The sequence below is a fragment of the Pezoporus wallicus genome, unplaced genomic scaffold (genome assembly GCF_028554395.1).
Source record: "Pezoporus wallicus isolate ANWC-B61680 ecotype Strahan unplaced genomic scaffold, APGP_CSIRO_Pwel_v1 contig_13740, whole genome shotgun sequence".
Lineage (NCBI taxonomy): Eukaryota > Metazoa > Chordata > Aves > Psittaciformes > Psittacidae > Pezoporus > Pezoporus wallicus.
In genome coordinates this window covers 171,990-187,443 of record NW_026639057.1, presented here as the reverse complement: position 1 = coordinate 187,443, position 15,454 = coordinate 171,990, and the positions used below count along the sequence as shown (strand labels likewise).

At 42.4% G+C, this 15,454-nt stretch overlaps 1 protein-coding gene across 8 annotated transcripts in view; it reads right to left on the bottom strand.

The window, feature by feature from the left end:
* The window catches only part of GLIS1 (GLIS family zinc finger 1), a 203,434-nt gene that overhangs the window by 38,237 nt on the left and 149,743 nt on the right, over positions 1-15,454 (bottom strand). For 7 of the 8 annotated variants that reach the window (XM_057413554.1, XM_057413559.1, XM_057413557.1 and 4 more), the window contains one exon: positions 1,832-1,993. The exons of the other annotated variant lie outside the window; for it this stretch is intronic. In XM_057413554.1, the coding sequence (XP_057269537.1) occupies positions 1,832-1,993 (162 nt within the window). The remainder of the gene's footprint in view (positions 1-1,831; positions 1,994-15,454) is intronic. 8 annotated transcript variants of the gene reach the window in all.

The window sequence follows — 15,454 nt, the reverse complement described above, 5'->3', positions numbered from 1 at the left end:
ACCAACTCATGACCTTACAGGCTAACACAGCACCTACCCAGAAAGTTACAGGGAAAAGCAGATTTATTGGGAGTGTCTGGAGCACAGAGAACTGACACCTGAGGAAAAACTATGGAAAACCTTAACAAATCCCTTAGCAGAGAAGCTAGCAGAGTATCTTTTAAATCATTGAGGTCATTCAGATATTAGTGATAGAATCATTTGGTTTAGTGATAGGGAAACGAGGTGAAAATCTGACCGCCCTGGAAAAGCTTCATGGCTGTTTGCTTTGACATTGCCGGCTGTTATGTTGTCCCCTGAGCTAATGGAATGTGCAGTCTGTACAGCAGCACCATCCCATAGCTCTGTCACTTCTAACATTCACATAAGCACACAACACACTACGTTAGGCCTCAGGACTTCATTCCACCGGGTAAGAAGAAGTTAGTAACTCTGTTGTAGGACCACAGAAAGAGTTCTAAAGAACCTGCAGCAGAACAGCATGGAGGGTATGTTTAGACATTTGGCAAAGTTAGTAGAAAATGATTACTGTACCTTTTTCCTGCTTTATGAGCATTTCAGATAATAAAGACAAAGGGAGAAGAAAAGAAAACAGCAAGTTAAGAGATTTGCCTTCAGTAACGCACAGAACAACAGATATAAGAATTCTTGCTTATTTTAGTAACCCCTTGAATTCTCTTTCAGAACTAATAAATGGCATTTTACTTGTGACTTTGGCTAATAAAAATTCCATCTATTCGATTCAGGCAGTTCCCTTTCAAAACTGCACCCGATTCCCTGCATCCGCTTTCAAAACAGACGCGTTTGAGAGCTAATTACAAATGCAAATATCTCAGGTTGACTTTCAAATAAATAAAACATTGTTATTGTAAGTGTGCTTTGGGTTGGAAAATGTGACTGACTCGCTTCTCTTACTTGTTTGTTTTTGCAAGGCATAATGTACATTAGACATTCCTTAATGCTGCACTGTCTGAAATGTGTAGCTGCTTAAAAAGTAAATATCAATTAAACTCAAAAGTTCTGCCCCATAAGCACTTGGCCAAACATTAAACCATATAGTCACTCCTTTGCAAAAGACAAAGGAACACCTCTGCCTGTTATTCTTTACAAGCTCTATGCTGAGGACTTACTTAACTGCTTTGCAAAGTTGCCCACGGACTTTCTTTCACCATAATACGGTGATTTAATCTTACTGGAGCCTCAGACACCAGACAGGCTCCCGTGTTCTCTGCAAGACAAGTGAGACTTGTAGAGTTGAGGCAGAACCTACCAATTTTACATCAGGATTTGTTTCTTACAGTTAAGATTTGGTTTCTTACAGTTAATTTGTACAGTTTCCTATGTACAAATTTCACATAGTTATCAGAGAGACGTTTTTTACCTTTACAAAATTATGTCCAAAACTGCGATGCATTTACCTTCCATGAGACATCTGAGCTGCTTTTGTGTTCAGTCAGAACAGACTCTACTGAAGCAACACAGGACAGGAAGCAAGACAATGACACACATTCCATACAGCAGCAGTGACTCAGCTTTCACTCACGCTGTACCTTACTCTACTGCTGCCTCCTCTTACCGGAACAAGAGCAATAGGAGAGTTTGCTGAGTAACTTATCCCGAGTAACTTGTTCCTCAGCATGAGTAAGCCAGCTGAATTTGCCTTTCTGTGATCAAAACCTCCTCAAAGCACATGCAGTTAAACAGAAAAGTACAGCTGCCTGTAGCTGATGCTCCTCATGAAAAGGAAAAGTCACCCTCCAGTTGCAGAACAGGTTGTGTACAAGGAGCATTGGAAAACTCAGAGCAGCTCCCAGTCTGAAACCATGCTTACGGTATCCAGGTGTGTTCGCTGATGCTTTGCCCGGTCACTGGAGTTGCTGAAAGCTTTCTGGCAGCCGGGATGCTGACACAGGTATGGCTTCTCCCCAGTGTGGCTCCGGAGGTGAATCTTAAGGTTCTCAAGCCTAGAAAATGCCTTGTTGCACCCTTCAAACTGAAAAACGTCATAAAAAGTCATTGTAAAGTACTATTAAATAAACCATGCGCAGCCACAATGAGAACAGTGTAAGATCCAAGTTGGACATGCAATAAATCAACCAACATTCAAACATCTGTTGAAATCTATGGATGAAACACAACATTTTGTGCTGTTCATTTAATTTGTCACTGAAGACATGGTGTGTAGCTCAGTAATAATACAAGGGCTATAAATATCTCACATGTTCTGTCTGAAGTACCAAACGCTTAAAGACATGGTGTCAGAACAGGAGATTTCAAGAAAGAACAAGTGTTGTGACGAGTTCTCTTAGATGTTGACTGGCACAGGAACCCCTGTGGGCAGTAACAATCAGCTGCTGCAGACTGAGAGGAGCAGAAGCTGTTTGTGGCGGATTAGAACCTGGTTTCAGATGTCTGTAATACTATACAGTGGAGCAGATGAGCACGGACTATTACAAGAAGACCTGATCCATTTGAAGAGCAATCTAAAAGAGCTCTGCTGTTATTCTGCACCCTTTTCTTTACCAGCTGTATCATTCAGATCTGCTCTCAGCATTTATACAACGAGTAACCTGAGCAATTCTGAGTTCTTAAGCACCCGTTTCATTAGTAATAAAGTGCTGCATGGCATTCATAACAAAAGTAGCTGTTTCAAATTAAATCTGAATAAATAAATAACATTTCCAGCTACTAGGCTGAGGGAAGGGTGTTTTGCATTGCTCCCTGACAAGTTTCAGTGAAGGCACTATCCTAGGGTGGGCTTTGGGAGCTAACAGGTGAAAACAAATACATGTGAATGCACTTTGATGCGCCAGCAAGCCCATAAGATGCACCCAGGCACTTACACATGTGTATAAATACTCATATGCACACGTAATCAAGTGCCATGGTATGCACATACTTTGCCCACTCTGCTTTGCAGCTTCATTGACATGGTGGATCTTCTAGTGTCTCTAGACAGATAGAAACCTGGCTGCTCTCTGATTTGAGATCTCAAAGAATGCATTAGAGAAACAAAGGCCAATTCACATCAACGCTAACAACTTTGAAAGAAAATAGGTGTATCTTAAAGTGTATCTTAAACCCACTGTTCCTTGAGGCCAGATTTTCTTGTATGATTCTTGTTCATGAGTGAATTCCTGACCTTCATAAAATTAGGGCTTTGTCACTTCCTTCTGCTGAGTCAAGGTTTTGTTCAGCAGCTTAGCACTCGCTGCTGTGGTTCTTCAGATGGCATCACAGAAACCACTGCTTTGCCAATCCCCATCACACTCTTTTTTGTGACACAAACACCTCATATACACTGGTGTGTGCAAGCTCCTGACTTAGCTATTGCATCCAGCACTGCAGGCAGTGAGAAGGGAGAGCAGATGCAGATGGAATCTAGAAGATGCTGTGAACTGGAGGCACCTGAACTCCTGGTGCTATTTAAATGAATGATGGAGAAAGGTCCATCATACCCTGCTACATTTTGCAGGCTACATATTCTGTCTTTGGTTGGAGATCAGCTCTGCAAACTACAGATTAAACACAGCAAGCACTCCAACACACAGGCAGACTTCAAATTTCTGCCTTATCCAGCCACTCCTACATGAAAGGATTGCTGTGGCTTTCACTGTCCTAAACATTTTACTGCCCTGGCAGATATTGTGAATGGCATATTTGGATCTATGGCTGTAGACAGCTATCTGATACGTACAAATTTCTATCTTTCCCCATCACAGCTATCATGATAGAACCAGAGTCACCTGAGATATGCAGTAAGCATCTTCAGAGCTTGTCCAGGCCCCTCTGGACGCCATCCTGTTCCTCAGGTGTGTCAACCACACCACTCAGCTTGGTGTCCTCTGCAAACCTGCTGAGGGTGCACTTGGTCCCAGTGTCTGTGCCATTGACGATGATACTAAGCAGTACCGGCCACAGCACGGAGCCCTGAGGGACACCACTTGCCATGGATCATTCTTCTTTTCAAATAACCTCTAGAAAGATCCATCAATCCCACAAATGTCTCAGCTTCAACTACAAAGCACAATGTGGGATTTCAAAAGGGCTTTAGGATGGTAAGAGCTATTTGATCAGCTGAGAAGGCTACTGACAGTATCTCCCAGACATCTGGCCCCAATCTGTCACTGCTTAATCCTACCATCTTAAACATTTTGTGGATGTTTGATGCCTGGGTTAACTGTAACAAACGCTGCATGATCCTCAAAGTCTGTAAATGTCAACAGAGCTCGTCAACAAGTTCATCAATAACAATAATAACTATATTGCAATTACCACTTTTGTCTTTACTCCGAGGTTGTTAATGTGCGCCTCAGACAGTGCTGCGCTACACAGAGACACTAAACAGTGCCACACAATTACAGTAAGTAGCGTGATGCAGTTACTGCATTTGAGAACGACTGCTGCTTTTAGAATAGTGCTTCTACTAGGACAAAATATGTTGTAGAAATTTACAGGAGTGAATTAGCTCACTGCCATATGGCAATACATGTGTTATCTTTATTTTACACTAAAATCTCACTGGAGTGGAACTGCCGCAGCATCATGCATTTGAAAGGCATATTTATGAAAACACTGAATTATCTCACAGCGATCCAAACACATCACAGTTTTCCTACCAAAACAATTTAATCTAATAACTGTAATTGCTTAAAATGGTTTTCCTTTGCTTCCAAGTTATACTTGGAATGCACCTGAGAATGCTGCCATGCAGAAATAACAGCATATTCCCCAAAGGGTTTATATTATCACATGTTTACCATTTTCATAAGCATATTTAATCACAGTCCTGTCTGGAATATCTGTCAGTGGGACAGATCAGAAGAAATAAACTATAAACTGAACAGCTCAGACCATAAGGTGAAGCAATAACTGACATTTTCTTAGGAAATGAGTTATGACTGAGAAAGAGAAGCCTTCACAGTTGTAGTGCTAAATAGGTCCAGTGTGCCATTAGAGAAAGCTCATTAATATACACCTCTGCTCTCTGCTGCAAGATCAGTTAAACAAGCTGCCTTTTCTTTCTAGACCTGAAAGGGAAAGAGCAGGTCATATTGGCTGCTGACATCTCAGACAGCCTACAGATGGAAAACCCAAAACATTTCATTCCGAAGCATTTAATACTATCAATAGGAAATCTTATGTCTGGTCAAAACATCTACAGGCCTTATGAACATTGTGAAATGTTCTTTCTTCCCGACTGATTACAAAATTGGGAGACTTTTATTGAAAATATATTATGAGAAAAAGGATCCTGTGAGGATATGTAGCCCTTCTGGAAGGGAGGAAACAGCCACCCCACTCTTTAATAGCAGCAGTGTTTTATAGCACACTGAGCCTAATGTTGGGGACATGGCAGGAAGCATGCGAGGCTCCAAATTGTTACTGATCGGTAACTTCAGCACACGGGTTGTTCTACCCAGCACAAGAATCCAAATACCTGATTTGGTGCTTTGGTTTTTTCCAGCTAACTCCTGCCTGGATTCATTTCTAATTCTCTCTTGCAGCTACAATGTAAAGCCCTGAGCCTGCACATACTTGTGCATGAGTACCATGACTCATGCAAGGAGTTTTATTAAAACTCAACAGAACTGTGTGCATACATAAAAAACAACCCATAGGACTGAGCTCTCAGCTTCCCAGAGAATCCCAGTTCATACAGCCACATTCAAATGTGCAGATTTAAATTGCTGGAAGCTGCTTTTTTTCCTGTTGTGGTAACAAAATAATGGGAGACACCTTTAACAGAAAAAGGACCTGCCAATTTCTATGTTTTGGGGGGTTTTATTGAAGTCTGAACAATATATGTTTGCAGAGTGACACTTCTACATGATACTTCACTTGAGTCCTGGGGAAAAGTTGCTTGTACTCGGTTTATTATTTCTATTACAGAAAAAGCATTATGGGCTTTAGCCAGACTATTGGACAATTGGTGATGTGTAGGAGAAATGGTAAAAAGGCTCAGAAGAGGGAAAAGAAAATATTTAGAAAAGCCTCAGTATAAATGCAACACATCCTTCACTTGTTGGGGTTAGGGCAATCACAGCCAACTATTTGACATCAGCATCGTACACCAGCAGCTCGTTTTAGTTGGTGCTGTTAGGTTGCGTATTTCCTAACTAACGTGAAACTGGAAAGTACTAATACCTGCCCCTCTACTCTGCTCTTGTGAGACCTCCCCCATAAAAGGGACATGGAACTGTTGGAACAAGCCCAAAGGAGGCCACGAGGATGATCAGGGGACTGGAGAACCTCCCGTATAAAGACAGGCTGAGGAAGTTGGGGCTGTTTAGCCTGGAGAAGAGAAGGCTGCCTGGAGACCTCATAGCAGCCTTCCAGTATCTGAAGGGGGCCTATAAGAATGATGGAGGGGGACTCTTCAATAGGGACTGTAGTGATAGGACAAGGGGTAATGGGTTAAAACTTAAACAGGGGAAGTTTAGATTGGATATAAGGAGGAAATTCTTTCCTGTTAGGGTGGTGAGGCACTGGAATGGGTTGCCCAGGGAGGTTGTGAATGCTCCATCCCTGGCGGTGTCAAAGGCCAGGCTGGACAGAGCCTTGGGTGGCATGGATTAGTGTGATGTGTCCCTGTCCACGGCAGGGGGATTGGAACTGGATGATCTTAAGGTCCTTTCCAACCCAAACTATTCTATAATTCCATGATTCTGCGATTCTATGAATACACTGAGAACCCTGGAGGAGGTGTTTGATCAGCATACATCACTGAGTTAAACAAGGCTTTGGGCTGTCTCCTGACCACCACACCCCCCCAGTACCAGGAGTTGTAGATGCATGAGGGATGCAGACCTGGCCCATGAAGCTGTAACAGCAGTCATGAGGCTTTCAACAGCAACCTGATCTGATTCTGCATGCACAGACTTCTGTGGCTGCAAAATCCAACCATCTCCCTGCCAGTGTCCCCTGAGATGGGATTCCTCTGCTCTCACTGTGCTGCCTTGTCTGAGCTCCCAGGTCCCTGGGGAATGGCAGGTCTGCCCAGCATGAGGTCAGCAGCTAAGAAAGCTCAGTGGGACCCATCCTGCTCAGTAGATGCCTGTCCCCCTCCCCTCCTACAGAGGCAACCTAGATCTGGCTTTCTGGATTTTGCTTTTTAAAGATAGTTTTACCTGTTTTCCTGAGCATATCTGGCATTGAATTCGAGGTTTATCCACCATCTCTCAAGGTCTGCTGCCACACTGAGTGCAGAAGGCCAGCTCATCAGGGCAGGCACCGAGTCTTAGACTGTCTTTAAGGAGCACTGGCATGTTTTGGCTCTCAAAAGTCTTGCTCATGTAATCGCAAACTATCAGCTATCAAGAAAAGGGTTCAAAAGCACTGCAATATTCATAGATGCATTTCTTCTAGCACCAGCAGGTCAGGCACTTCAGTGAGCACACAGAGCTTTCCATACATTTCCCAGCAAAATCCCAAATATCTGGGAAACTATCAGGACATCCTGTCATTTTCACAAGACCCCGTTGCAAGTCTTAGAACTCTTTCTCATGCTCCTTCTTTAATCAAGCAGAAGGATAAACATTTTTCAAAACCGGGGTACTTGCATTGAGTTGCTGCAACACATGAGAATGAAGCAGGAAACTTGGGGATATTTTACTATCAGCAGCATGACAGCCACAAATTTTGCCATAAGGTTTTGCTAAATATGTCATTTGGAAACCAAACAATTTTCTGAAACCTCATTACAGTTGGACTGAATACATTATTATGGCTTGCAGGCAAAAATAACATTGCATGGAGCAACATCTTAGAAAACACAATGTAAAATTCATATGGTCATGTAATAAGCAAAGGAGACACCCCCACCCCCCGAAATCTACATGTCAGGCCCCTTATTTCCTCATATGTAATTGGGAAACTGTTCTTTATTTGGGATTTTTCGAATAGCTTGCAAGCTATTTGAAATTAAAGGACAACACAACCCAAGATTTGCTGCTCCGGTATCTGAAGGCAGATTTGCTTGGTTTGGGGACAAGATTATGACTGAACAAAATCAATTGAAGCCCCTTTCCAGCTGTGCCAGCAGAGAGCCACAAAGAAAACTGAAATGCTTCCCTCCAGTTCTTTTACATTTTCTTTTTTACCCAAAATTACATTTTACAACAGAACTTGTCCCTCTGCATTAGTAAGGCACTGTCTTACCTCACTTGCCAAGGAAACGTTTTAATTCCAGTTTGCGCCTAGCACATCACCATGTTACACCTATCTCTTTGTAAAGACTTTACTGTCTCTTGCCTATGTCTTTGGTTCACATTTTAGGCATTTTAGCTGGGGAGGCCAGTTTGACTGCAGACAGTTCCGTGCAGAGTGCATCTCCCTGCCATGCAAGATGGAATAGATGCTCATCATTTACTTACAGGGACGAGAGTTTGCAAGTTTGAAGTGAAGAACTAATTGGGTTAAGATAACTAATGCAGCGCCAGCACACAGGGAGAATCCACTGTGGCTCATGTGGACTAACCAGTTGGGGAAAAGAAATAAAGAAGAAAGAATTAGAGAGGACAACAGCAAGAAGGAAAAATAGAAGGAAAAAAAACCCACCCCAAAACTTCTGGCTGATTAGCATAGCCTAGCATCTTAAAAGGCCAAAATACCACATGTGTGGCATGTTACAAAAGAAGATTAAAATAAAGGAAAAAATATCCAGAGAACCATGAAGTCTAAAAACATCTGGAGTTTTATAGTAACAAGGAGGAAAAAATCAAAAACATAATTGAAAAAAGTCCACTGCGATACATTATTGTACAATGAAGCTTAATGGAATTGAAAGGAGAAGAGATGAAAAGGCAAAATAGGGGGGGGGGGGGGGGGGGAAGAAATAAAAGAAACAAGAAAAGGCATTTATATTTTAAAGATGTCACTGAGGGGTTTTATCCCAGTTATTAAAAATTACACACCCTGCTTCTGTAAGCTGTCCCTGCAACGTGTTGAGCGTTCTCTTTCAGCAGAGGACATTCATGCGTGCTGGGGAATTCATCAACCCTTTTGTACCCAGTGTAGGGGCACTTTGCGCTCTCGATTCTGTGGGAGACATCTGCAAAGAGTGTGGCAGAGAAACTGCCTGCCCTAGTTCACATTCTGAACCCAATTGGAGATTCAAAGAGAGGCAGGACAAACATGTAAATTAAAACTGTTTGCTAAACACAATGTGCACATTCAGGAACTAAGCAAACAGTCTTAAGCTGTTATACTGGCATCAGACACTAGAACCAACTGCAATTGAAAAACTCTGAGTGTATTCACTAACAAACATTGAAATGGAAAAGGAAAATGAAAAACTTCCCTCTTTTTTCATGTTTTTTCCCTTTTTTCAATGAACTAGCAAAGGAAGAGGAAGATCTGCACACAGTCCAGTCTGCCTTTGGAATATACCAACAGCACGCCTAGAAACAGGAAGGGTTTCCAATGCACCACAGCCATGAGCATCCTGCATTAAGTCTGTGTTCCGCCTGTCCCCTGGCACAGGAAGATCTGAGACACTAAACCCTGTCTGTAACGGATACAGCGTAATCTGGCACCAGTGAGCGTCCATCCCAACTTCCCGTTCATCCCCCAGACTATTTCCTTTTCAATCCCAGGAAACCCAGCTCATATCTTTGTCAAGCCCAATAAATAAATGTTTTCCAGTCATGGCTTGTCACATGTCATCCCAGCCAACAAAGTGAATTCCTGTCGTTGGCAGATCAAACAGAGGAGGATCCTGTGGGTGAAAACTGACCCACAGTTGGAAATTGCTGGCCACAGCTAACTAAACTAGACAGCCACAACCAAAGTCTCTTCGCAAAGATGAGAATTAGCTGCAGCAAGGTAACTCTCCACTCACCTCTGTGGTGAGTCTGCTGCAAATACAACTTTTTGTATGCAGTGCAACACAGATGATTAGTTTTCCTCACAAAATCCATTTCACAAAGTGGGTAGCTTTGTTGCCGGGGTTTTTTTTTCCCATTTTCTGTATTTTTTCTCTTAGAAGGTGCTGTCCTTCTCACACATGCACATAACGGAGCTTTTCTCTCAAATTGTGGCTTCTAAAGCTCAGCCAAGAAGAACAAAGTTTCCCTGCAGACTGACGAGTTGCATGAAATGTTCAATACTGGATCAGTCTTTGCACAAAGCGCAGAGGGAGGACATACAAATTTCCCCAAGGTTCCTCTTGGCAAGTTAGTAGACAACTCAGTGACATTTCCCATGCTTAGATAGGCTCCTGGTCTTTTCTGTGCCATGCTGGGCCAATTTGATTATCCATAAATGAAGATTGGGGTTCACCCTGTAATCCATGGAAGGCCCGGGATCTGCTAAGATATACAGGATTTCGCCCAACCCTTCCCTGCATGTGTAGAGCTGAGCTCTGGCAAAGGGCCCTACAAAAGCTCTGGTTATTCCCCAGGAAAGAGAGATTGCACAATGTACTGTGAGCTTGTTATCATTTCAGGGCTGGTTACTTTATTCTGCTTTCCCTTGTGCCCCGGTTGTGGAGCAAGAGACGTGGCTCCATCCTTCACCCACTGACCCACTCCAGTTATGCTACAACAGAATTCCACAGGGTGACTTTACACAGGGAGATCTAGAGGGTAACCACATGGAGAAGAACATCTCTTTCTGACAGAACAGGCTCTCCTCCCTACAAATGAAACTTCTCATTTCACCCAAAGTCGTTAATTTTAGTCTTGCAGTGTTTTCATTTCATCTTGCCTGGCCTTGTTCATTACATGAAGGAAATCTGTGAGCTGCATTCCTGGGAAAACGGCTTCAAGACCTCACCTGTTTTAAAGAAGCTGTTTTCTGGCACTGCCAAAATCAAATCAGTGTCTAGGCTTGGTGAGGCTCTGCATTGTTTTAGAGTTTAGAAAGGCAGTTCTGTTCTTGCACTTTGTAAATGACTACCATGTTTCAGTTGAGCCACAGCAATGCTCCTTGCCTAAGCTCCTTCTCTCTGGTAAATCCCATAGAACATGATGCCTTCAGTTAGAGGTTGATCTCACTCTTGTCACCTCAGACTTCCATCTCTAAGCACATGTGCTTCAACAGTTGCAGTGGCCGATGCCCACCAACCTGTGAAGGGATTCTGTTGGATGCTGTGCCTAAGCCTCCAAAGGAGATGCTAAATCAAGATTTTCCTAACAAACACACCAAAGTCCATTGCTGCACCCTCGCACATCAAACTACTGCGAGTAGTTACAATCTTCACCAAACCCTACTCCCGTTTTAAGTGTCAGAGTTGCCTTCTAAAGACTATTGTGAAGAAAAGCTCTGCTGAAGAGCAGACGGCATGGCAGCAGTGCCAGGTCCCTTCATTCTCTATAGCACTGTGGGATCCTTTGGATAAAAGGCAGTATAGCAATGTTCTTTTCTGAATAGCACTTAATGTTTTCCCACAGTCTTATTGTTTACAGGGAGTTTAGCAAGTCACTTCACTAATTTAAAATAGATTGTATCCCACATGGGTGGATAACAATAACACATATTGGTGAATCATATGGCTTTCAAATGATATGTATGAAAAAGAAGTGCTACACATATTGTCTGAAATTTTATTGTGTGAAACCACAGCACTTAGCTCCCTACCAGCTGTGTCAACAATTCAGTGTCATAAACTAATACAATTGTAGAGTAACAGCAAGGTTGGTTCTGAAAAATGAAAAGCCAAAAATGCAGCAAGAAAATGTAAATGAACACAGATGAACATCATTTCAGGTGGGAACAACCGGCCCTGCACATGATGAGACCTCATGAAAGTCAGATCCTGTGGCTCTAGGTTGCCATCTAAAAGCCTAAGAAGGGATGAAATGATTTTTAAAAGGGAAGAAGAACCAGTTTTGATATCTGAGGAAACTGGTGTGTTACTGTGGAAGCACTGCAGAAGCATCCTCTCTTACTGCAAACTATCTATGCAGGGTCAGCTTGACAACGAAAGAAGAATCTTGCCTGGACTTTGCTTCCCAGGTTCAGCTCAGCCTCCTACCCATGCAGACTCGTTCATAGGAGCTGCTTCACACACATGACGTAGCTCCCGAGGACGCTGCCAAAGGACATTCCTGACATACTTGACCAATAACAGCCCATGTCCAGGAATGGCTGAATGAGCCAAGCTCACATAACAAAGGTTTCACATTGAGCTGTCTCACATAATTTTTACTATGCTGATATATATAAATAAGTAAATAGGTGAATAAAAGACATTTTCTAAGATAATATTTTGAGGGAAAACTGGAAATGGACCTCAACGGAAATAAGTTCTAAATTGAAATGTTGAACTGTAGCCCAGAAATGACAAGAAAATCAAGTCCCCTTTTTTTTTCCTGAACCCCAATAAAAAAGTCTTAAACACTCTCAGTAGACCACAGTTTTGAAAGGAATGAAATTATGTTATTGTCATGCATGATTATCTAACATTTAGAAGGTATCTGCAAGGTTTTCCTGAGAGTTATACCTCCATCCCATAACCTAGCAGGAAACCACAAGCACTTCTGTACCTTACGTAAAGGACTTTGAAATGAAAGTGCTTCAAAATCAAATATAAGCAGCTTTCAACATGTGCATTTAATCTTCCTAGGTTAAGAAACACCCTGTGGCCACCACACTAAAGAACTGAAAACGTAAATTGAAGAAATTATATCCATATGATTAAGTAAGGTTCTTAAAGAGAAACATGTTGTTAAGTACTTCATTCAGAATAAAATGAAATGCAGTAAAATAGAAGCTATTTGGAATAAATCACTGACGCACATGCTTTCTATGCAAAATGGCAGTGTTCGGCTCGGGGTGGACATCTGGAGCAAATTAGCATTATGTTGAGAATAATATAAAATTAAAACATTTAGTTTCAGCTTCTAAAATTAAATATAAAATCAGAGAGCAATGTTGTGTTGGACAGTTTGCTTGTGACTCTGATAGCAAGAGGGTGTTTTGGTTTTAAAGCCGTTTATGCCTCCTATCACTGTTCTTGAAGCCCTGAGACTCCCAGATAGTAGCTGTGCAAACAGCACCATAAGAACAGTTGTACCCTGAGATTTGCCTGTTGTATCCTGAGATTGGAGGTTCAGAATGAGGAGTCCAAGGCCAAGCATGGGCCAAGGCCAAACCTTCCAGGGCCTGAATATGTTTCATTTTTATATCTGTCTGCTGACTCTGCATTTTCTGGCTCTGGAGAGTATCCGGGGTTGATGTGTTGAAGGTGCTGGATGACTTCAAGTCCTTGTGAGATGCATGGAGATGTACCTAAGGAGTCAGTTCAGATCTGTCAGCAGCCCAACAGCGTGAACAGAGAGAGCTGGGTGTGTAGGAAGTGCTGAACCGGAAGGACAGTTCTGTGCAATGTATATGACATATACTTGGCTGTGGAGATGGGCAAGTTCTGCAAGTGGTGGACCCTGTGCAGGATTTAGTCCTTTTGCTTTGGGACTGCTGAAATGCTACTGAGCAGGGCTGTGCAACACCAAGAGCCTTATGAGATACTTTTAGAGCAACTTGAACTCATTAGTCACTGGTGTAAAGCCACTAAGCCAGGAGCTCTGGAGGATCAGGCCTTCCAGAAGAACATCAATAATTGTAACAGTGGAGAGAATGACAGACACAAAACCATCTTCAGGTGCTTTGCTAATGCACCTTTATTGTGTTGAAACAGAATCACAGAATAGTTATGGTTGGAAAGGACCTTAAGATTATCCAGTTCCAACCCCCCTGCCATGGGCAGGGACCCCTCACACTAAACCATGTCACCCAAGGCTCTGTCCAACCTGGCCTTTGACACCGCCAGGGATGGAGCATTCACAACTTCCTTGGGGAACCCATTCCGGTGCCTCACCACCCTCACAGTAAAGAACTTCTTCCTTATATCCAATCTAAACTTCCCCTGTTTAAGTTTGAACCCATTCCCCCTTCTCCTATCACTACAGTCCCTAGCGAAGAGTCCAAATATTCTCATAGATGTGTGAAAAAAAAAAAAAACAAAACATCAAACAAGCAACCAGCATTTACTTTATATAGTATAAAAATGAGCTCTTTATGGCATGGTTTATCTCCTTTCTGATATAGTTGGGAACATGCCAGCTTTGCCACCTGTTCCTGGACTTCCTTTAAGGTAGCCCCGTCTTTCAGCATGAAACCTAAATTGGATGTGCACCGACTTGCTCCTGCGCTTTGCAGTGTAAACACCTGCACATATGTTTTAAATAGTCTCACACCTCTATATGTAAAATTTCAGACACCTGTGAATTGGCTTTAAATATCCCCACTGGGTTTTGTGGATGGAGAACAACTTCCAGGTGCAGAAGAAGAAGGTTATTTCAAGGGCATAGGCAACGCACACCCTCCGGTTTGTACAGAACTGCGTTTCCAAACTTAAAGCAAGACGTGAAACGCTTGTCCTCTCTGTGACTCAGTCATCATTTGCAAAATGAGGATATACATTTGGGTCTTTCTGGCTTGTGCTGAGCCTCGATTCATTGGGGTTTAAGTCCCTAAAGTACCTTGATATCCTTGCACTGAGTGTGCACTCCACAGGCAAGAACAGTTTCTTCATACAGCTGCACAGGAAAGGCCAATTTTCATTGCTCTTATGCTACTCTGCTTTGGGAGTCTTCTGGAGAGAACTTTCTTTCCATGGCTCTCTTTTGAAACACTGGAAAGATTCTGTTGGTTTTATTCCAATTCTAGCTTCACATCAGACCCTCACAGATGATTTTGTATTCCAAAATGTTGGCTCATCATCTACTCACAGAGAATTCTGATGAACACTTTCATTCTGCTTTAGCAAAAAGGATACTCTGGATAAAGGCTGGAACTCTGAGTTCATCTACAATACATCTTTCTAAATCCCCACCTTTCCTCTTATGTTTCTTCTCCAGACACCTCATAATCAAGAAAAAAATAAGGCCCTCAGTTTATTTCTCAGTGCAAGAGATGAGTTCTGTAGTAAACTTGCTTTGATTTCACGGTGATCTATGTGCCCACAATGAGCTCTTTGAAAAGGAGAACAAACTTTTGCATTTCATGAATGATTACAACTTTTCCAAACGCATTTGTTAAAAGCCCTGTTTTCTCTTTCCCCAGAAAAATGTCCAATACAACCTCAACATTCCATATGCAAACAAACGCATATTTTAATGACAGTGAGGAAAGCTTTGCCAGGAGAAATAGTATCTTTCATTGGACCAACGAATACAATTGAACAAGATAGACAGGCTCTCAGCACAAAAGCCTTTCTTTGGATGCAAAACTCTCTCCAGATTGACCACAAAGAATTGTGGCCAGAAACTAAAGAAAAGGTACAAGCATCCGATTTCCACGCTGCTCTACAAAGGAAGTCTAATGGGAAGGGGTTCCCTGTGGCATAGCTACACTAACCTGAACAATGCGGGGCATGAGCTCACTTCTGCCTTTCACAACAGTTCATTAATTCAGACTCGGGAGCTAGCGAGCTTCCAGCTGTGGAACTGGC